Source organism: Oncorhynchus nerka, linkage group LG15 (genome assembly GCF_034236695.1).
Source record: "Oncorhynchus nerka isolate Pitt River linkage group LG15, Oner_Uvic_2.0, whole genome shotgun sequence".
In the NCBI taxonomy this organism is placed as follows: domain Eukaryota; kingdom Metazoa; phylum Chordata; class Actinopteri; order Salmoniformes; family Salmonidae; genus Oncorhynchus; species Oncorhynchus nerka.
The window spans coordinates 7,025,012-7,049,662 of record NC_088410.1 but is presented as its reverse complement, the minus strand read 5'-3'; the positions used below and the strand labels follow the sequence as shown (position 1 = coordinate 7,049,662).

Here is a 24,651-nt window from a genome sequence, read left to right as displayed (position 1 = left end):
TGCTCTGTGTGAAGGAGATGAACTTTGCTCTGTGTGAAGGAGATGAACTTTGCTCTGTGTGAAGGAGGTGAACTTTGCTCTATGTGAAGGAGGTGAACTTTGCTCTGTGTGAAGGAGGTGAACTTTGCTCTATGTGAAGGAGGTGAACTTTGCTCCATGTGAAGGAGGTGAACTTTGCTCTGTGTGAAGGAGGTGAACTTTGCTCCGTGTGAAGGAGGTGAACTTTGCTCTGTGTGAAGGAGGTGAACTTTGCTCTGTGTGAAGGAGATGAACTTCGCTCTGTGTGAAGGAGGTGAACTTTGCTCTGTGTGAAGGAGGTGAACTTTGCTCTGTGTGAAGGGGGTGAACTTTGCTCTGTGTGAAGGAGGTGAACTTTGCTCTATGTGAAGGGGGTGAACTTCGCGACCAAAGATTATCTGCACTGTGTTTATGAATGCAGAAAGTACAAGAGCTGTAAAATGTGGAAAGTGGATTAATAGTTTGTAATGGGCTGTGTATTTACATCCAACGGCCACACAGGGGCGGTATTGGGATCTGAAAAGAAACGTTTGTGGATGACCAAGTCGTCACACTACAATTAGGCCTAGCTGAATGAAATTATAAATACAGTATGTCTTGATAAAAAACACAAATCAATCTATATAGATTGTTCTCATGTATATATACAAGTTTTGTCTTATGAATGTTAATAAATACACAGACGACCTTGTTCATTAGTGTGATGATTTTATTGGTTTGTGATGATTAAAGTTAAAACCAAGCAGCTGCAGGGATCATCTCAACAGACAGTAAAGATTCTATTTTGGAATGACTGGACAGTAGAACACCCAGAGGAACAGAATGAGAGTACAGTTCTAGAGAACACCAGGCAGAGTTCTACATTCTAGGAGAATTCCAGCCACCAGCCACCAGTGTGCAGGATCCAGACATGACATCATGCCATGGATTTAATACCCCCTGGTGTCTAACTTTAACAAGACATGTACCTCTAATGCATCCATAGTATTACTATCTCTCTTTTACCTGGTGGAAATGGGTTTCTGAGTCCTACTCAAACCAAGCATGAGACTGAGACCAGGATTCAATCCCAGCACTTTGTCAGCTATGTGCCATTTTAAAGGTCATTTCTGATTGATCTGACTGAACTGAACATTTATCGTGAATGCAGTTCTTATTATCATATTATATTAAGTAGCCTATTGAATCCCAGCCTGAATATTCAGTAGCCTATATCAGGGTCAGGATAAGGCCTGAATATTCAGTAGCCTATAGCAGGGTCAGGATAAGGACTGAATATTCAGTAGCCTATAGCAGGGTCAGGATAAGGACTGAATATTCAGTAGCCTATAGCAGGGTTAGGATAAGGACTGAATATTCAGTAGCCTATAGCAGGGTCAGGATAAGGACTGAATATTCAGTAGCCTATAGCAGGGTTAGGATAAGGACTGAATATTCAGTAGCCGATCGACAGATAGATAGATAGATAGATAGATAGATAGATAGATAGATAGATAGAGAGGCTGTTGAACAAAAATGTTTCATGAGCTGAAATAAAAGATTCCAGAAATGTTTATTAGCGGGGGAGTATTTCTGCTTGTAGTAAAGCCCTTTTGTGTGGGGGGGGGAGAAGAGGGGGAAGAGAGAGAGAGAGAGGTACTCCAAGGTAGGGTAGGGTGGGGTGCTCCTGCATTTGGTCACGTTGTTGGACTCTTCAGAGTGGTAGCGGTGGTGTTGCTAGGGGTGTTTCTACGGGCCTCCAGCCTCAGTTTGATTGGTCGTTTTGGCATCAGCAGACCCTGGTTGTCCATCTCCAGAGGGATCTATAGAGAATAAAATAACAGAACATAACCCTGGTTGTCCAACATAACCCTGGTTGTCCATCTCCAACAGGATCTATAGAGAACAGACCATGTGAAAACAGGTGCTGACCATGTAAAAACAGGTGGTGACCATGTTAAAACAGGTGCTGACCATGTTAAAACAGGTCCATGTTAAACCAGGTGCTGACCATGTTAAAACAGGTGTTGACCATGTTAAAACAGGTGGTGACCATGTTAAAACAGATGCTGACCATGTTAAAACAGGTGGTGACCATGTTAAAACAGGCAGTGACCATGTTAAAACAGGTCCATGTTAAAACAGGTCCATGTTAAAACAGGTGCTGACCATGTTAAAACAGGTGTTGACCATGTTAAAACAGGTGGTGACCATGTTAAAACAGATGCTGACCATGTTAAAACAGGTGGTGACCATGTTAAAACAGGTGGTGACCATGGTAAAACAGGTGGTGACCATGCTGAAACAGGTACTGATGTTTGTTGATGTCATATTCTGTCTGCTCAGGTGAGCGTCTCACCTCGGTCTCGTCGCAGACGGAGAAAGTGAAACTCTGGAGGATCTCGACCATGGCCAGTTTGATCATGATCAGGGCGAAGCGCATCCCGATACAGTTCCTGGGCCCCGCTCCAAACGGCATGTACGTGTACGGATCAATAGACTCCTTGTTCTCCTTACTGAACCTGGACAGGGAGAGGACAGACACATTGGGAGTTTTTCCTAGCCACCGTGCTTTTACACCTGCATTGTTTGCTGTTTGGGGTTTTAGGCTGGGTTTCTGTACAGCACTTTGAGATATCAGCTGATGTACGAAGGGCTATATAAATAAATTTGATTTGATTTGATTTGATTACACATTGTATTGTAGTTGATTTGAGGTTGTGGTTCAGACACATTAAACATTGTGTGGTAGTTTATTTGAGGTTGTGGTTCAGACACATTAAACATTGTGTGGTAGTTGATTTGAGGTTGTGGTTCAGACACATTAAACATTGTGTGGTAGTTGATTTGAGGTTGTGGTTCAGACACATTACACATTGTGTGGTAGTTGATTTTTGGTTGTGCTGTGGTTATGTTGTGTTATTGTTGTATTAAGGTTGTGTTATCGTTGGATTGTGGTTACGGTGCGGTCCAGTACCTCTCTGGTTTGAACTCCTCAGGGTCGGACCAGATCTCTGGGTCACGGTGGAGGGTCCACGTGGGAACCAGGACAATGCAGTCTTTGGGGATGACGATGCCGTTGATCTCCACCGTCTTCTTGGCGACCCTCTCCAGTCGCGGGGCGATGGGGTACAGTCTCAGAGACTCGTTCAACACACAGTCCAAATAGTCCATCTGCATCAGAGCTTCGTACTGGATTGGAGCCTGCACCGTGATTACACACACATCATTACCTCACCCCATCTGACACCGCTGTTACATACACATCAGTACCTCACCACATCTGGCACCCACACAGGATCCTTCTTCATCTGACACCAGGGTAACACACAAATCACAATATCTATCACCACACAGTATCTATCTCCTCCTGCAGTTTGTTCATGGTGTGGGGGTTACCTTGTTGGGGAACACAGTATCTATCTCTTCCTCCAGTTTGGTCAGGGTGTTACATTTACATTTAAGTCATTTAGCAGACGCTCTTATCCAGAGCGACTTACAAATTGGTGCATTCACCTTATGACCTCCAGTGGAACAGTAGTGCATCTAAATCTTTTCAGGGGGAGGGGGGGTGAGAGGGATTACTTTATCCTATCCTAGGTATTCCTTAAAGAGGTGGGGTTTCAGGTGTCTCCGGAAGGTGGTGATTGACTCCGCTGTCCTGGCGTCGTGAGGGAGTTTGTTCCACCATTGGGGGGCCAGAGCAGCGAACAGTTTTGACTGGGCTGAGCGGGAAGTTTCCTCAGTGGTAGGGAGGCGAGCAGGCCAGAGGTGGATGAACGCAGTGCCCTTGTTTGGGTGTAGGGCCTGATCAGAGCCTGGAGGTACTGAGGTGCCGTTCCCCTCACAGCTCCGTAGGCAAGCACCAGGGTGTGGGGGTTACCTTGTTGGGGAACACAGTATCTATCTCCTCCTGCAGTTTGGTCATGACATGGGGGTTGGTTGCCAGGTTATAGGCCAGGAAACTCATAGTACTGCTGCTGGTCTCGTAGCCAGCGAAGATGAAGATCATGGCCTGAGACAAGATCTCATGATCAGTCAGTCCTTTGGAGGGAGAGAGAGGAGGGAATAGTTTGTAACAGGTGTGTATTTGTTACAGTAGTTTATAGGTGTGTGTTCGTAACAGTAGATTACAGGTGTGTGTTTGTAACAGTAGTTTACAGGTGTGTGTTCGTAACAGTAGATTACAGGTGTGTGTTTGTAACAGTAGTTTACAGGTGTGTGTTTGTAACAGTAGTTTACAGGTGTGTGTTCGTAACAGTAGATTACAGGTGTGTGTTTGTAACAGTAGTTTACAGGTGTGTGTTTGTAACAGTAGTTTACAGGTGTGTGTTCGTAACAGTAGATTACAGGTGTGTGTTTGTAACAGTAGTTTACAGGTGTTTGTTGGTAACAGGTGTGTGTTTGTAACAGTAGTTTACAGGTGTGTGTTGGTAACAGTAGATTACAGGTGTGTGTTTGTAACAGTAGTTTACAGGTGTGTGTTTGTAACAGGTGTATGTTTGTAACAGTAGTTTACAGGTGTGTGTTTGTAACAGGTGTATGTTTGTAACAGTAGTTTACAGGTGTGTGTTTGTAACAGTAGATTACAGGTGTGTGTTTGTAACAGGTGTATGTTTGTAACAGTAGTTTACAGGTGTGTGTTTGTAACAGTAGATTACAGGTGAGTGTTTGTAACAGTAGTTTATAGGTGTGTGTTTGTAACAGTAATTTAAAGGTGTGTGTTTGTAACAATAGTTTCCAGGTGTGTGTTTGTAACAGTAGTTTACAGGTGTGTGTTTGTAACAGTAGTTTACAGGTGTGTGTTTGTAACAGTAGTTTCCAGGTGTGTGTTTGTAACAGTAATTTACAGGTGTGTGTTTGTAACAATAGTTTCCAGGTGTGTGATTGTAACAGTAGTTTACAGGTGTGTGTTTGTAACAGTAGTTTACAGGTGTGTGTTTGTAACAGTATTTTACAGGTGTGTGTTTGTAACAGTAGATCACAGGTGTGTGTTTGTAACAGTAGTTTACAGGTGTGTGTTTGTAACAGTAGTTTCCAGGTGTGTGTTTGTAACAGTAGTTTACAGGTGTGTGTTTGTAACAGTAGTTTCCAGGTGTGTGTTTGTAACAGTAGTTTCCAGGTGTGTGTTTGTAACAGTAGTATACAGGTGTGTGTTTGTAACAGTAGGTTACAGGTGTGTGTTTGTAACAGTAGTTTCCAGGTGTGTGTTTGTAACAGTAGTTTCCAGGTGTGTGTTTGTAACAGTAGTTTCCAGGTGTGTGTTTGTAACAGTAGTTTCCAGGTGTGTGTTTGTAACAGTAGTATACAGGTGTGTGTTTGTAACAGTAGGTTACAGGTGTGTGTTTGTAACAGTAGTATACAGGTGTGTGTTTGTAACAGTAGGTTACAGGTGTGTGTTTGTAACAGTAGTATACAGGTGTGTGTTTGTAACAGTAGGTTACAGGTGTGTGTTTGTAACAGTAGGTTACAGGTGTGTGTTTGTAACAGTAGTTTACAGGTGTGTGTTTGTAACAGTAGGTTACAGGTGTGTGTTTGTAACAGTTGTATACAGGTGTGTGTTTGTAACAGGTGTGTGTTTGTAACAGTAGTTTACAGGTGTGTGTTTGTAACAGTAGTTTACAGGTGTGTGTTTGTAACAGTAGATTACAGGTGTGTGTTTGTAACAGTAGTTTACAGGTGTGTGTTTGTAACAGTAGTTTACAGGTGTGTGTTTGTAACAGGTGTGTGTTTATAACAGTAGTTTACAGGTGTGTGTTTGTAACAGTAGTTTCCAGGTGTGTGTTTGTAACAGTAGGTTACAGGTGTGTGTTTGCAACAGTAGTTTACAGGTGTGTGTTTGTAACAGTAGTTTACAGGTGTGTGTTTGTAACAGTAGTTTACAGGTGTGTGTTTGTAACAGCAGTTTACAGGTGTGTGTTTGTAACAGTAGTTTACAGGTGTGTGTTTGTAACAGTAGATTACAGGTGTGTGTTTGTAACAGGTGTGTATTTGTAACAGTAGGTTACAGGTGTGTGTTTGTAACATGTGTGTGTTTGTAACAGTAGTTTACAGGTGTGTGTTTGTAACAGTAGTTTCCAGGTGTGTGTTTGTAACAGTAGATTACAGGTGTGTGTTTGTAACAGTAGATTACAGGTGTGTGTTTGTAACAATAGTTTCCAGGTGTTTGTTCGGCAGGTACCTTTAGTCTGTTCCTCTCCTGTCTTTGTGTCGCTGCCTTTCTGAGAGTCGATCATCAGCTGTAAGAAATCCACCCGACTCTGGAAGCAGAAAGAAATGAGGTCAAATCTGTCCAATCACATCCAACACAAACAGATTCTACTGGATCTGGACCAATCACAACCAACACAGACAGATTCCAATTGATCTCGTCCAATCACAACCAACACAAACAGATTCTAATATGAATGTAGATTTTTGGGTCCCAATAATAGTATTTTTAAATTCCGACATGATATCGATATAGACATTCCATATTGGTTCTAGTTCTAGTTACATTTCATAGTTTCATAGTTATATAATAAGTAAATACAGAATATTACAGTACAAATACAAATGTACAGATGAAAATATCAACATGATCAAATATACATGTTTACAGTTGAGAACCCGGTGTCACGTCCAGATTTGATCTTAGCCAGCGAGGCGTAAAAGAAGTTGAACACCGCAGTTGGGACGAAAGAAAACTTCATCTTCTCCAAGATCGGACCAGTGAAGGGAAACAAAACTGGAGAAGGAGAGGAGAGGAGGAGAGGAGATGAGGAGAGGAGGAGAGGAGATGAGGAGAGGAGATGAGGAGAGGAGGGGAGGAGGAGGGGAGAGGGGAGGACAGGAGAGTAGATGAGGAGGAGGGGAGAGGAGAAGAGGAGAGGAGGGAGGAGGAGGGGAGGAGGGGAGGGGAGAGGAGATGAGAAGAGGAGATGAGGAGGGGAGAGGAGAAGAGGAGAAGAGGAGGAGAGGAGGAGGAGGAGAGGAGAGGAGTGGAGGAGGAGGGGGGACAGGAGATGAGGGGAGGAGTGGAGGACAGGAGAGGAGAAGAGGAGAGGAGCAGAGGGGAGAGGAGAGAAGGAGAGGAGTGGAGGACCAGAGAGGAGAAGAGGAGGGGAGTAGAGGTCGGGAGAGGAGAGGAGAGGAGATGAGGAGAGGTGGAGAGGAAAGTTTTATAGAAAGGTAAACATCTTCATGTGATTAAAAATGACAACTTTGTGTCTGTGTGTGTATGTACGTATACAGTCTCACAGATTAGTAGCAACAGTGGGTGGAACAGGTCAAACTTGAGCATCTTCTTGACGTTGGAGACGAAGGGGTCTGAAGGGTTGTTCAGAGAGTCAATGTCCACACTGAAAGCTGTGCTGGTGACCACGTCCATACTGTAGGGCCCAAAGAACCTGCAACACAACCACAATTACACAACTACTGATCACAACTACACAACTACTGACCACAACTAGAGACCACAACTAGAGACCACAACTAGTCACCACCAACTACTGACCACACAACTAGTCACCACCAACTACTGACCACACAACTAGTGACCACAACTAGAGACCACAACTAGTCACCACCAACTACTGACCACACAACTAGTCACCACAACTAGAGACCACATCTAGTCACCACCAACTACTGACCACACAACTAGTCACCACAACTAGAGACCACATCTAGTCACCACCAACTACTGACCACACAACTAGAGACCACAACTAGTCACCACAACTAGAGACCACAACTAGTCACCACCAACTACTGACCACATCTACCGGCCACACCTACTAACCACACACATAATGACCACACCTACTAACCACACATAATGACCACAACCACACAACTACTGACCACATCTACTGACCACACACATAATGACCACAACCACCGGCCACACCTACTAACCACACACATAATGACCACAACCACACAACTACTGACCACAACTAGAGACCACAACTAGAGACCACATCTAGTCACCACCAATTACTGACCACACAACTAGAGACCACAACTAGAGACCACAACTAGTCACCACCAACTACTGACCACACAACTAGTCACCACAACTAGAGACCACAACTAGTCACCACCAACTACTGACCACACAACTAGTCACCACAACTAGAGACCACAACTAGTCACCACCAACTACTGACCACACAACTAGTCACCACAACTAGAGACCACAACTAGTCACCACCAACTACTGACCACACAACTAGTCACCACAACTAGAGACCACAACTAGAGACCACAACTAGTCACCACCAACTACTGACCACACAACTAGTCACCACAACTAGAGACCACAACTAGTCACCACCAACTACTGACCACACAACTAGTCACCACAACTAGAGACCACAACTAGTCACCACCAACTACTGACCACACAACTAGTCACCACAACTAGAGACCACATCTAGTCACCACCAACTACTGACCACACAACTAGTCACCACAACTAGAGACCACAACTAGTCACCACCAACTACTGACCACACAACTAGTCACCACAACTAGAGACCACAACTAGTCACCACCAACTACTGACCACACAACTAGTCACCACAACTAGAGACCACAACTAGTCACCACAACTAGAGACCACAACTAGTCACCACCAACTACTGACCACACAACTAGTCACCACAACTAGAGACCACAACTAGTCACCACCAACTACTGACCACACAACTAGTCACCACAACTAGAGACCACAACTAGTCACCACCAACTACTGACCACACAACTAGTCACCACAACTAGAGACCACAACTAGTCACCACCAACTACTGACCACATCTACCGGCCACACCTACTAACCACACACATAATGACCACAACCACACAACTACTGACCACACACATAATGACCACAACCACACAACTACTGACCACATCTACTGACCACACACATAATGACCACACCTACTAACCACACACATAATGACCACAACCACACAACTACTGACCACATCTACTGACCACACACATAATGACCACACCTACTAACCACACACATAATGACCACAACCACACAACTACTGACCACACACATAATGACCTCAACCACACAACTACTGACCACATCTACTGACCACACACATAATGACCACACCTACTAACCACACACATAATGACCACAACCACACAACTACTGACCACACACATAATGACCACAACCACGCAACTACTGACCACATCTACTGACCACACACATAATGACCACACCTACTGACCACACACATAATGACCACAACCACCGGCCACACCTACTAACCACACACATAATGACCACAACCACACAACTACTGACCACATCTACTGACCACACACATAATGACCACACCTACTAACCACACACATAATGACCACAACCACACAACTACTGACCACATCTACTGACCACACACATAATGACCACAACTACTAACCACACACATAATGACCACAACCACCAACTACTGACCACACACTTAATGACCAAAACCAAACAACTACTGACCACATCTACTGACCACACACATAATGACCACACCTACTAACCACACACATAATGACCACAACCACACAACTACTGACCACATCTACTGACCACACACATAATGACCACACCTACGACCACAACCACCGGCCACACCTACTAACCACACACATAATGACCACAACCACACAACTACTGACCACATCTACTGACCACACACATAATGACCACACCTACTGACCACACACATAATGACCAAACCTATTGACCACACACATAATGACCACACCTACTGACCACACCTACTAACCACACACATAATGACCACAACCACACAACTACTGACCACAACCACACAACTACTGACCACAACCACTGACCACAACCACACAACTACTGACCACACCTACTGACCACACACATAATGACCACGACCACACAACTACTGACCACATCTACTGACCACACACATAATGACCACACCTACTAACCACACACATAATGACCACAACCACACAACTACTGACCACATCTACTGACCACACACATAATGACCACACCTACTGACCACACACATAATGACCACAACCACCGGCCACACCTACTAACCACACACATAATGACCACAACCACACAACTACTGACCACATCTACTGACCACACACATAATGACCACACCTACTAACCACACACATAATGACCACAACCACACAACTACTGACCACATCTACTGACCACACACATAATGACCACAACTACTAACCACACACATAATGACCACAACCACCAACTACTGACCACACACATAATGACCACAACCAAACAACTACTGACCACATCTACTGACCACACACATAATTACCACACCTACTGACCACACACATAATGACCAAACCTACTGACCACACACATAATGACCACACCTACTGACCACACACATAATGACCACACCTACTAACCACACACATAATGACCACAACCACACAACTACTGACCACAACCACACAACTACTGACCACAACCACTGACCACAACCACACAACTACTGACCACATCTACTAACCACACACATAATGACCACACACATAATGACCACGACCACCAACTACTGACCACATCTACTGGCCACACCTACTAACCACACACATAATGACCACAACCACACACCTACTGACCACACAACTACTGACCACACACATAATGACCACACCTACTAACCACACACATAATGACCACACCTACTAACCACACACATAATGACCACAACCACACAACTACTGACCAGGACCACACAACTACTGACCACAACCACTGACCACAACCACACAACTACTGACCTCTACTGACCACAACCACACAACGTCTGACCACCAACCACTGACCCACACAACTACTGACCACAACCACACAACTACCAACCACACAACTACTGACCACAACTACCGACCACAACCACAACTACCGACCACACAACTACTGACCACCAACTACTGACCACACAACTACTGACCACAACGACCACACAACTACAGACCACAACTACCGACCACAACCACACAACTACAGACCACAACTACTGACCACAACCACTGACCACACAACTACAGACCACACCTACTGACCACACAACTATTGACCACACCTACTGACCACACCTACTGACCACAAACACACACCTACTGACCACACAACTACTGACCACTAACTACTGACCACACAACTACTGACCACAACGACCACACAACTACAGACCACAACTACCGACCACAACCACACAACTACAGACCACAACTACTGACCACAACCACTGACCACACAACTACAGACCACACCTATTGACCACACCTACTGACCACACAACTACTGACCACACAACTATTGACCACACCTACTGACCACACAACTACTGACCACACCTACTGACCACACGACTACTGACCACATGACTATTGACCACACCTACTGACCACACAACTATTGACCACACCTACTGACCACACAACTATTGACCACACCTACTGACCACACAACTATTTACCACACCTACTGACCACAACTACTGACCACACAACTACTGACCACACCTACTGACCACACGACTACTGACCACACGACTATTGACCACACCTACTGACCACACAACTATTGACCACACCTACTGACCGCACAACTACTGACCACATCTACTAACCACACACATAATGACCACACCTACACAACTACTGACCGCAACTACTGACCACACAACTATTGACCACAAAACTACTGGACCACATAACCACCGACCACACAACCATCGACAACACAACTACTGACCACAACTACAGACCACACCTGCCGACCACAACTACTGACCACACAACTACTGACCACACAACTACACAACTACTGACCGCAACTACTGACCACACAACTACACAACTACTGACCGCAACTACTGACCACACAACTACTCACCACACAACTACTGACCACACAACTACTGAATACAGAACTGCTGACCACAACCACTGACCACACATCTACTGTCCACACAACTACTGACCACAACCACACAACTAAATGAAATCAAATGTATCGGTCACTTGCGCCGAATACAACCTAACTGTGAAGTGCTTACTTACAAGCCCTTAAGTTAACCAAGAATGCAGTTCAAGAACTAGAGTTAAGAAAATATTTACTAAATCAACTGAAGTAAGAAATATGTAAACAGTTTGGGTGGCAATTTGATTAATTGTTCAGCAGTCTCATGGCTTGCGGCTACGACATAGCTTGGACTCGAACCAGGATCTCAAGTGGCACAAGGTGAATAGCCAGAGGTTAGGAATCAGGACTCACTCCTTCACATCGATGGTCTGGTCTTTATCTGCCTGCTTCTTCATTCCGTTCAGCAGGTTAGCAGAGTGCTGCTTCATGATACCAAACATCTAGAGAGAGAGGTAGAGAGAGAGAGGTAGAGAGAGGTAGAGAGGTAGAGAGAGAGAGAGAGAGAGAGAGAGAGAGAGAGGTAGAGAGAAAGAGAGAGAGAGAGAGGTAGAGAGAGAAAGAGAGAGGATGGAGGTAGAGAGGTAGAGAGAGAGGTAGAGAGAGGGTAGAGGTAGAGAGGTAGAGAGACAGAGAGAGAGAGGTAGAGAGAGAAAGAGAGAGAGAGGGTGGAGGTAGAGAGGTAGAGAGAGAGGTAGAGAGGGAGAGATGTAGAGGTAGAGAGGTAGAGAGACAGAGAGAGAGAGAGAGAGGTAGAGAGGTAGAGAGAGAGAGAGGGAAAGAATTAATAAAAAACAGAGCAAACTAGAATGCTATTTGGCCCTAAACAGAGACTACACAGTGGCATAATACTGACCGCAACTACTGACCACACAACTACTGACCACAACTATTGACCACAAAACTACTGACCACATAACATTTGTGCCCCAAACTTAAGGATGGCTTTGACTATGTACAGACTCAGTGAGCATAGCCTTGCTATTGAGAAATGCCGTCGTAGGCAGACCTGGCTCTCAAGAGAAGACAGGCTATGTGCACACTGCCCACAAAATGAGGTGGAAACTGAGCTGCACTTCCTAAGCTCCTGCACAATATATGACCATATTAGAGACACATATTTCCCTTAGATTACACAGATACAAGCCCGATTTTGATCTACTGTGTGAAATACCACAGTGTGCCATCACAGCAGCAAGATTTGATACAGAGAGAGAGAGAGAGAGAGAGAGAGAGAGAGAGAGAGAGAGAGAGAGAGAGAGAGAGAGAGAGAGAGAGAGAGAGAGAGAGAGAGAGAGAGAGAGGTAGAGAGAGAGAGACAGAGAGAGAGAGAGAGAGAGAGAGAGAGAGAGACAGAGAGAGAGAGAGAGAGAGAGAGAGAGAGAGAGAGAGAGAGAGAGAGAGACAGAGAGAGAGAGAGAGAGAGAGAGAGAGAGAGAGAGAGAGAGAGAGAGAGAGTGAATACTTTCCGAATGCACTGTATATGCTGTTTCTAGTCAAGGCTAGCTTTTGCTGTATATACATTTAAACTCAGTTTTTCACAATTCCTGACATTTAATCCAATTAAAAATTCCCTGTCTTAGGTCAGTTAGGATCACCACTTCATTTTAAGAATGTGAAATGTCAGAATAATAGTAGAGAGAATGTTTTATTTCAGCTTTTATTTCTTTCATACATTCCCAGTGGGTCAGAAACAACTTTGGAGGTATGCTTGGGGTCATTGTCCATTTGGAATACCCATTTGCGACCAAGCATTAACTTTCTGATTGATGTCTTGAGATGTTGCCTCAATATATCCACATAATGTTTGTTCCTCATGGTGCCATCTATTTTGTGAAGTGCACCAGTCCCTCATGCAGCAAAGCACCCCACAACATGATACTGCCACCCCGTGCTTCACAGTTGGGATGGTGTTCTTCGGCTTGCAAGCCTCCCCCTTTTTCCTTCAAACATAATGATGGTCATTATGGCCAAACAGTTCTATTTTTGTTTAATCAGACCAGAGGATATTTCTCTAAAAGTACAACCTTTGTCCCCATGTGCAGTTGCAAACCATGGTCTGGCATTTTTATGGCGGTTTTGGAGCAGTGACTTCTTCCTTGCTGATCGTCCTTTCAAGTTATGTTGATTTAGGACAGGTCCTTTGCTGTTGTTCTAGGCTTGATTTGCACCAAATTGTGTTCATCTCTAGGAGACAGAACGTGTCTCCATCCTGAGCGGTATGAAGGCTGCGTGGTCCCATGGTGTTTGAGTTTACCATGTTTAACATGGGGTTATAAGTGAAATAATCTGTCTGTAAACAATTGTTGGAAAAATTACTTGTGTCATGCACAAAGTAGATGTCCTAACCGACTTCAGAAAACTATAGTCCGTGAACAAGAAATTTGTAGAGTGGTTGAAAAACTAGTTTTAACTGGGGGGCAGTATTTTGACATCCGCATGCAAAGCGAGGCCAAAGTAAACTGCCTGTTACTGCCTGTTACTCAGAAGCATATAATTGGTAGATTTGGATAGAAAACACGCTAAAGTTTCCAAAACATAATGTCCGTGAGTATAAAATAACTGATATGGCAGGTGAAAACCAGAGAATCCAGGAAGTGGGATTTTTAATGTAATGCTGGTTTGATGATTGTCATGTGTTTGTTTGATTTGGTGCCTCATGGTTTGCTTTCGCCGTAAAGCCTTTTTTGAAATCTGACACAGTGGTTGGATTAACAAGAAGTTAATCTTTAAACCGATGTATAAAACTTGTATGTTTCAATTTCACTGGATGTTGGTCATCTCTACCATCTCTATCATCGTCTACCATCCCACGTCCCCCAGAGATGTTCATGACTCCAACCTAAGTGCATGTAAACTTCCAACTTCAACTGTATACAATTCTATCCATGTATTCTACAGATTTCCTATATATTCTATCAACATAATGTCCATAATGTCTATACATCACATCACATCACATTAGTGGAAGCAGGTAACCTAGTGGTTAGGACGTTGGACTAGTAACCGGAAGGTTGCTAGATCGAATCCCCGAGCTGACAAGGTACAAATCAGTTGTTCTGCCACTAAAAACAAGACAGTTAACCCACTGTTCCTATGCCGTCATTGTAAATAAGAATTTGTTCATAACTGACTTGCCTAGTTAAATAAAGGTAAAATCAATTTAAAAAATATATACTTATATTTATAATTTTATACTCCAGACTTCGACATTGCTCATCCTAATATTTCTATATAGGTCTGTAACAGTTTGGGTCCAGGGTGTCTCCCCCTTTGAAGAGGGGGATGACTGCGGCAGCTTTCCAATCCTTGGGGATCTCAGACGATATGAAAGAGAGGTTGAACAGGCTGGTAATAGGGGTTGCGACAATGGCGGCGGATAGTTTCAAAAATAGAGGGTCCAGATTGTCAAGCCCAGCTGATTTATACGGGTCCAGGTTTTGCAGCTCTTTCAGAACATCTGCTATCTGGATTTGGGTAAAGGAGAACCTGGAGAGGCTTGGGCGAGGAGCTGCGGGGGGGCTGGAGCTGTTGGCCGAGGTAGGAGTAGCCAGGCGGAAGGCATGGCCAGCCGTTGAGAAATGCTTGTTGAAGTTTTCGATAATCATGGATTTGTCGGTGGTGACTGTGTTCCCTAGCCTCAGTGCAGTGGGCAGCTGGGAGGAGGTGCTCTTGTTCTCCATGGACTTCACAGTGTCCCAGAACTTTTTGGAGTTGGAGCTACAGGATGCAAACTTCTGCCTGAAGAAGCTGTCAGTCAGCTTTCCTGACTGACTGCGTGTATTGGTTCCTGACTTCCCTGAACAGTTGCATATCGCGGGGACTGTTCGATGCTATTGCAGTCCGCCACAGGATGTTTTTGTGCTGGTTGAGGGCAGTCAGGTCTGGAGTGAACCAAGGGCTGTATCTGTTCTTAGTTCTGCATTTTTTGAACAGAGCATGCTTATCTAAAATGGTGAGGAAGTTACTCTTAAAGAATGACCAGGCATCCTCAACTGACGGGATGAGGTCAATGTCCTTCCAGGATACCCGGGACAAGTCGATTAGAAAGGCCTGCTCACAGAAGTGTTTTAGGGAGCGTTTGACAGTGATGAGGGGTGGTCGTTTGACTGCGGCACCGTAGCGGATACAGGCAATGAGGCAGTGGTCGCTGAGATCCTGGTTGAAGACAGCGGAGGTGTATTTGGAGGCCCAGTTGGTCAGGATGACGTCTATGAGGGTGCCCTTGCTTACAGAGTTAGGGTTGTACCTGGTGGGTTCCTTGATGATTTGTGTGAGATTGAGGGCATCTAGCTTAGATTGTAGGACTGCCGGGGTGTTAAGCATATCCCAGTTTAGGTCACCTAACAGAACAAACTCTGAAGCTAGATGGGGGGCAATCAATTCACAAATGGTGTCCAGGGCACAGCTGGGAGCTGAGGGGGGTCGTTAGCAGGCGGCAACAGTGAGAGACTTATTTCTGGAGAGAGTAATTTTCAGAATTAGTAGTTCGAACTGTTTGGGTATGGACCTGGAAAGTATGACATTACTTTGCAGGCTATCTCTGCAGTAGACTGCGACTCCTCCCCCTTTGGCAGTTCTATCTTGACGGAAGATGTTATAGTTGGGTATGGAAATCTCTGAATTTTTGGTGGCCTTCCTGAGCCAGGATTCAGACACGGCAAGGACATCAGGGTTAGCAGAGTGTGCTAAAGCAGTGAGTAAAACAAACTTAGGGAGGAGGCTTCTGATGTTGACATGCATGAAACCAAGGCTTTTTCGATCACAGAAGTCAACAAATGAGGGTGCCTGGGGACATGAACGGCCTGGGTTTACCTCCACATCACCCGCGGAACAGAGAAGGAGTAGTATGAGGGTGCGGCTAAGGGCTATCAAAACTGGTCGCCTAGAGCGTTGGGGACAGAGAATAAGAGGAGCAGGTTTCTGGGCATGGTAGAATATATTCAGGGCATAATGCACACACAGGGGTATGGTGGGGTGCGGGTACGGCAGAGGTAAGCCCAGGCACTGGGTGATGATGAGAGAGGTTTTATCTCTGGTTGTAATGGGTGAGGTCACCGCATATGTGGGAGGTGGGACAAAGGAGGTATCAGGGGTATGAGGAGTGGGACTAGGGGCTCCATTGTGAACTAAAACAATGATAACTAACCTGAGCAACAGTATACAAGGCATATTGACATTTGAGAGAGACATACAGCGAGGCATACAGTAATCACAGGTGTTGAATTGGGAAAGCTAGCTAAAACAGTGGGTGAGACAACAGCTAATCAGCTAGCATAACAACAGCAGGTGAAATGGCATTGACTAGGCAACTCGGCCGACAGATAAAACAAACAAGCAGAATGGAGTACCGTGATTAATGGACAGTCCAGCGTGCATCAGCTATGTAGCCAAGTGATCAGAGTCCAGGGGCAGCGGTGGATGGGGCAGGGGGCTGGGCTGGCGAGTGTTATCCAGGTTAAAAAACTAACAATGACTAAATAGCTTGTAGCTGGCTAGCTGGTTAGCTTCTGGAGGTTCTTGAGTGTGTTCTAAAAATAAAGATAATAGCGATTCCATATCACATTGGGTGAGGCAGGTTTCTGGAAGGTATAAACACATTTTTTTTTTAAATCGGGAAGAGATAAAGTACATATGGACCACTGCGTTTTTGGGACGCGGCGATGCAGCCGGTTAGCAGGCCTGTGCTAACAAGCTAACAGATTAGCAGGCCGGGGTAAACAAGGTAGTAGTTAGCGGACCTGGGCTAAACAAGCTAGCAGTTAGCATGCCGAATTAGCAAGCAAGGAGATAGCGAGTGCTAGAGAGTTAGCCTTTGGAGGACGTCGCGATGGGGTGAGTCTGTTTATTCCTCTTCATGCTGTGATATCGTTAGACCGCTCGTAGGTCAAGGTATTGTAGTCCAGGAGTATGCTAGGAGCTCTGGCCGGGCTAGCTTCAAGCTACGTGGGTGGAAACGCTAGCCAGGAGTAATCAACCAGGGTTGCTGTTTAGCTCGATAGCTAGTTGTGAAGATCCAGCTGAAGAATGTTCCGTTTGTGGTGGGAATCCGGGGGTAAAAAAAATAAATAGGTCCGTTATGCTCTGGTTAGCGTCGTGTTGTTCGAACTGGCGAGAGCTTTCCGAGCTAAAGGTTAGTTGATGACCGGTTAGCTGAAGACCGCTAGCATAGCTGGTAGTTAGCTGGCTAGCTTCAGTTGAGGGGGTCCGGTTGCGAAGTAAATATAAATACTTTAGGAAAAGTAGCTACATTGGCGGGTTGCAGAAGAGTATTTGGAAGCTTAGGTTTAGCAAAATGTTTTTAAAGATATGCGAAGAAAAAATATCTAAAACGACGATATTTAAAAGAGACGACAGATATTTACAGAGAGACGTTTATACGACAGGAGTTTATAACAAGCTACGCCATTAATAAAGCGTTTATAACAAGCGATAATGAGTTTATAAAGAGTTTTTAACAAGCTATAAAGCGTTTATAACAAGTTGATAAACATAGAAAGGGAGAGATGGAGGGATGGTTCTACCTCTTTCAGTCGTCCAGAGGTAAAGGAAGGTGAGAGGACACTGCGGATCCGTCTCCATGTATCGTCCTCGGCAACGAACAACGAATCAAACATCTCGCCGTTGAGACGTAAGTTCTAAAACATGGAGGTCAGTTATAATGATAACACGTGTTAATTATATGATTGAATATTGATAACCGTATTTACATAATATTCACCCTACTTTAAAATGTATGAATAATGAATGCTACAAATAATGTATTAATAATATCAGTCATAATGTTAGGATTATTATTATTCCGATTATTATTAGGGGATATGTGTGTGTGTGTGTGTGTGTGTGTGTGTGTGTGTGTGTGTGTGTGTGTGTGTGTGTCTCACCCTGCGGTTGGTGAAGATGTTGTAACACTCTTTAATCAGGACGGTCTTGATCATGCTTTTGTCCATGATACACAGAACAGGCTGCCTCCCATCATAGATCCTTCACAGAGGAGAAACACACCTGGCTTTAACCACTATATATACACCTACATGGTACAGACTGCCTCCCATCATAGATCCTTCACAGAGGAGAAACACACCTGGCTTTAACCACTATATATACACACCTACATGGTACAGACTGCCTCCCATCATAGATCCTTCACAGAGGCATTTCGTCGTAACGAGGAGACCGGTCGTCATAAAGAGGCGCAGCGTCGTCGTAACGAGGAGACCGGTCTTCATAAAGAGGCGACCAAGGCGCAGTGTCATAACGAGGAGACCGGTCGTCATAAAGAGGCGACCGGTCGTCATAAAGAGGCGCAGCGTCGTAACGAGGAGACCGGTCGTCATAAAGAGGCGACCGGTCGTCATAAAGAGGCGCAGCGTCGTAACGAGGAGACCGGTCGTCATAAAGAGGCGACCGGTCGCCATAAAGAGGTCGACCGGTCGTCATAAAGAGGCGCAGCGTCGTAAGGGAACATAACTCTTTAATTAAAGAGAGAACACTGAACAGAACTAAACTATAAACAAGAAAACGAACCGTGAAGCGGTTCTGGACAGACTCAGGACAGAGAACTAAACATAGAATAACAACCCACAAACTCTCCAAGGAATATGGCTACCTAAATATGGTCCCCAATCAGAGACAACGATAAACAGCTGATTGAGAACCAATCTCGGCAACCATAGACAAATAAACACCTAGACTAGTTAAACCCCAAGACAATATAAAAACTAAACACACCACCCTGACCAAATAATAAAGAAAACAAAGAGAACTAAGGTCAGGGCGTGACACTGCCTCTCATCGTACATCTATGGCATTCTGTTAAGTTACAGCCTTATTCTAAAATAGATAAATACAAAACCCTCATAAATCTACACACAATACGCTATGCAATCTGGTTTCAGAGTTGGTCATTGGTGCACCTCAGCCACGCTCAAGGTCCATAAACGACATCATAACCGCCATCGATAAGAGACATTACTGTGCAGCCGTGTTCATCGACCTGGCCAAGCCTTTCGACTCTGTCAATCACAGCATTCTTCTTGGCAGACTCGACAGCCTTGGTTTCTCTAATGACTGCCTCGGCTGGTTTACCAACTACTTCTCTGATAGAGTTCAGTTTGTCAAATCGGAGGGCCTGTTTTCCGTACCTCTGACAGTCTCTATGGGTGTGCCACAGGGTTCAATTCTCAGGCCGACTCTCTTTTCTGTATACATCAATGATGTTACTCTGGCTGCTGGTGATTCTCTGATCCACCTCTATGCAGACGACACCACTTTGTATACTTTTGGCCCCTCTTTGGACACTGTGTTAAATAACCTCCAGACGGGCTTCAATGCCAAACAACTCTCCTTCCGTGGCCTCCAACTGCTCTTAGACGCAAGTAAAACTAAATGCATGCTATTCAATCGATCACTGCCCGCACATGCTCGCCCGTCCAGCATCCCTACTCTGGACGGCTCTGACTTAGATTACGTGGACAACTACAAATACCTGGGTGTCTGGTTAGACTGTAAACTCTCTTTCCAGACTCACATTAAGCATCTCCAATCCAAAATTAAATCTAGAATCGGCTTCCTATATCGCAACAAAACATCCTTCACTCATGCTGCCAAACATACCCTCATAAAACTGACCATCCTACCGAACCTCGACTTTGGTGATGTCATCTATAAAATAGCCTCCAACACTCTACTCAACAAACTGGATGTCTATCACAGTGCCATCCATTTTGTCACCAAAGCCCCATACACTACCTTCCATTGCGACCTGTATGCTCTCGTTGGTTGGCCCTCGCTTCATACTCGACGCCAAACCCACTGGCTACAGGTTATCTACAAGTCTCTGCTAAATAAAGCCCCGGCTTATCTCAGCTCGCTGGTCACCATAGCAGCACCCACTCGTAGCACGCGCTCCAGCAGGTATATTTCACTGGTCACCCCCAAAGCCAATTCCTCCTTTGGTCTACTTTCCTTCCAGTTCTCTGCTGCCCATGACTGGAACGAACTGCAAAAATCTCTGAAGCTAGAGACTCACATCTCCCTCACTAGCTTTAAGCATCAGCTGTCAGAGCAGCTCACAGATCACTGCACCTGTACATAGCCCATCTGTAAACAGCCCATTTATCTACCTACCTCATCCCCATACTGTATGTATTTATTTATTTATCTAGTTCCTTTCCACCCCAGTATCTCTACTTGCACATCCATCTTCTGGCGATCTACCATTCCAGTGTTTAATTGCTATATTGTAATTACTTCGCCACCATGGCCTATTTATTTCCTTAACTTACCTCATTTGCACTCACTGTATATATAGATTTTTTGTTTTCTTTTGTTCTACTGTATTATTGACTGTATGTTTTGTTTATTCCATGTCTAACTCTGTGTTGTTGTATGTGTCAAATTGCTACGCTTTATCTTTGCCAGGTCGCAGTTGCAAATGAGAACTTGTTCTCAACTAGCCTACCTGGTTAAATAAAGGTGAAAAAACCAAGACTCTTCCTAGAGCTGGCCACCTGTCCAAACTGAGCAATCGGGGGAAAAGGGCCTGGGTCAGGGAGATAACCTGATGGTCACTCTGACAGAGCTCCAGAGTTCCTCTGTGGAGAACCTTCCAGGAGGAAATTAATTTAATCCAAAATACAATAAAGCACATAACGGACGGCATAACATACAAACAAACAGAGGGTAATTGGGGAATTGAAACCCGTAGATCGGCGATGGCTCTCGAAGACCAGTGACGTCAACTTCGGCGGAAGTCGTGACACTCAGACCATGAGAAACAAGATTCTCTGGTCTGATGATGAAACCAAGATTAAACTCTTTGGCCTGAATGAAAAGTGTCACGTCTGGAGGAAACTTGGCACCATTCCTACGGTGAAGCATGGTGGTGGCAGCATCATGCTGTGGGGAGGTTTTTCAGCTGCAGGGACTGGGAGACCAGTCAGGATCAAAGAAAAAATGAACGGAGAAAAGTACAGAGAGATCCTTGATGAAAACCTGCTTAAGAGCGCTCAGGATCTCAGACTGGAGTGAAGGTTCACCTTCCAACAGGACAACAACCCTAAGCACACAGACAAGACAACACAGGAGTGGCTTTGGGACAGTTCTCTGAATGTCATTGAGTGGCCCAGCCAGAGACCGGATCTGCAGAGAAGAATTGGAGAAACTCCCCAAATATAGGTGTGCCAAGCTTGTAGCATCATACCCAAGAAGACGCGAGGCTGTAATTGCTGCCAAAAGTGCTTCAGCAAAGTTCTGAGTAAAGGGACTGAATACTTACGTAAATGTGATATTTAATTTGTTTTGTTTTCATACATTTGCAAAACTTTAAAAAACAAACAGGTTTTGCTTTCTCATTATGGGGAATTGTGTGAGTAGATTGATGAGGAACAAAACGATTAAATCCATTTTAGAACAAGGCTGTAATGTAACAAAATGTGGAAAAAGTGAAGGGGTCTGGATACACCTACAATCCTACATGATACACAGAACAGACTTCCTCCCATCATAGAACCTTCACAGAGGAGAAACACAGACACACATTTAACCACCTCATATAAAACTACAAAGAAAACATTAGTCGGGTTGTTGTTGATATTATTAATACTATTCCTCATGGTCACATGACAGCTCCAGCAGGTGATGAAAGGAAAGAGCATAGTACAGTTGTAAGTCATCCTAGTACGGTACAGTCAACTGAACTCACCCCCAGATTCTCCCGTACTTCTGAAAGCACTCTGTGTCAAAGTTAGTGAAACCCTGCAGAGAGACAGAGAGAGAGAGAGAGAGAGAGAGAGAGAGAGAGAGAGAGAGAGAGAGAGAGAGAGTGAATGAGAGAAAGAGGTAGAGAGAGAGAGAGAGAGATGGAATGAGAGCGAGCGAGATTTTAAAAAACATGCCCTAGGAGGTCACGTAGGTGTGTCCTACAGCTGAACAGAGAACACACTTGAAACAGGTGAGAGTTGAGGAGGGTTTGTTATTTTCTATGGTCCCCCAGGGTCAAGGAACACAACTTCTAGACTGATCAAGTCTCATATTACCTTGTATTTATCTATTGTTAAAACAACCGGCTAGTCCTCTTTTTCCTTCTCAACGTATTGTTTTACATGGGGGGAAATAACACTGTTGTTTAAAAGATGAGAGAGATGTTTATTCTGAATGGGTACTAACCTTTCTGTACTCCATCATTGTGCCAAAGTAAGGTAGGGGTTTGGGACCAGGGATACCCATCTTAGTGAATACACCATAGGGCCAGTACCCATACCTGTACACACACACACACACACACACACACACACACACACACACACACACACACACACACACACACACACACACACACACACACACACACACACGTTAACTATCAGTATGTTCTAGAGAACTATACAATATATATACATCTTATCTTGCATTGTTGGAACTGGACCCCTAACTAAGCATTTCACTGTTAGTCTACACCGGTTAACTACGATAAATGTGACAAATAACATTTGATTTGATGTAAGTCCTTACACTACAATGAGGGTGATGAGGAGGGCCAGGAGGGTCCAGGTCTCAGCTGAGAAGTATGGCAGAAAACTCATCATCTTTCCCCCTGCTGCTTCCGAAAACAAAGGCTCCGTTTCCTCTCAGGTTCGTTCGAGTTCACTTCTCCGATGGTCTGACAGATTTTGAGTTGGGGTTTTTCTGTCCGGTTTTAGTGTGGTTCTTCTGTGACGCGGCAGATCTCGCCTACCGACCGCTGCTCTTCTCAGTACTCTGTTAGAGACCGTGCAAGTTGTTGTTAACAAGTTGTTATTGTATCCCGTCGGAAAAGCACCTGTGTGATGCTAGCTACAATAAGGATGAGCCACAATGGAACCGTTGCTCTTCTCCGTACTCTGTTAGAGACCGTGCAAGTTGTTGTTAACAAGTTGTTATTGTATCCCGTCGGAAAAGCACCTGTGTGATGCTAGCTACAATAAGGATGAGCCACAATGGAATTTGCAGTTCGCCTTCAAAATAAGGGTCCAATATTGAAACGGATGGAAAAATATTCAAATAGTGGATATAATGCCATATTTGGATTAGATAATGGTAAACAAGGTTTGAATGTTGTTATATTAATTCAACTAAAGACAGTAAGTAGTTCATTTGACACACAAAAAATAGTTGAAGTCCCACTGTGGCTGTATTAGAATTGCATTGGGGCAGACTTCTATTGCACTGTACAGCGTTACCTCTGGATCTTGGGTCCATGAAATGTGAAGAGATTACGCAAATAATTGTGTCATAGCTTTTATTGCAGGACTAACTGTGGGAAATCACCTCACAAGTACATAGGTAAGGCTGTACATTAAAATGTTCAATAGGCAGAATTGTTGTACATTGAATCCATAAGGCTGGTACAATATGTCATGAACCCAGACCCATAAGGCTGGTACGATATGTCATGAACCCAGGATCCATAAGGCTGGTACGATATGTCATGAACCCAGACCCATAACGCTAGTACGATATGTCATGAACCCAGACCCATAAGGCTGGTACGATATGTCATGAACCCAGGATCCATAAGGCTGGTACGATATGTCATGAACCCTGACCCATAAGGCTGTACCCCATGTCAGGAACCCAGGACCCATAAGGCTGTACCCCATGTCATGAACCCAAGACCCATAAGGCTGGTACCCCATGTCATGAAC

General features: G+C 44.5%; 1 protein-coding gene across 2 annotated transcripts; it reads right to left on the bottom strand.

Moving 5' to 3' along the window:
* Positions 1–706: 706 nt before the first annotated feature.
* Positions 707–23,909, bottom strand: LOC135560340 (cytochrome P450 3A27-like). 2 transcript variants are annotated; one of them, XM_065002227.1, is made up of 13 exons: positions 23,480–23,909; positions 23,135–23,228; positions 22,671–22,723; positions 18,850–18,949; positions 18,490–18,603; positions 12,320–12,408; positions 7,237–7,385; positions 6,607–6,724; positions 6,179–6,285; positions 3,881–4,041; positions 2,975–3,201; positions 2,357–2,519; positions 707–1,820 (listed from the first exon to the last, which is right to left on the bottom strand). In XM_065002227.1, exons 1-13 carry the CDS (start codon positions 23,551–23,553, stop codon positions 1,695–1,697), a joined length of 1,575 nt encoding a protein of 524 aa, XP_064858299.1. In that variant the 5' UTR covers positions 23,554–23,909; the 3' UTR covers positions 707–1,694. The 2 variants fall into 2 exon arrangements, with proteins under 2 accessions (XP_064858299.1, XP_064858298.1); XM_065002226.1 differs by having other exon boundaries at positions 6,179–6,257; positions 6,597–6,724; positions 23,480–23,908.
* Positions 23,910–24,651: the final 742 nt, after the last annotated feature.

Coding starts and splice junctions, on each gene's coding strand:
- LOC135560340 (XM_065002227.1), bottom strand. CDS start 23,553: ATGATGAGTTTTCTGCCATACTTCTCAGCTGAGACCTGGACCCTCCTG. Junction 22,724..23,134: donor CAATGATGGAGTACAGAAAG/GTTAGTACCCAT, acceptor GTCTCTCTGCAG/GGTTTCACTAACTTTGACAC. Junction 6,725..7,236: donor CCCACTGTTGCTACTAATCT/GTGAGACTGTAT, acceptor CTCCTTCTCCAG/TTTTGTTTCCCTTCACTGGT.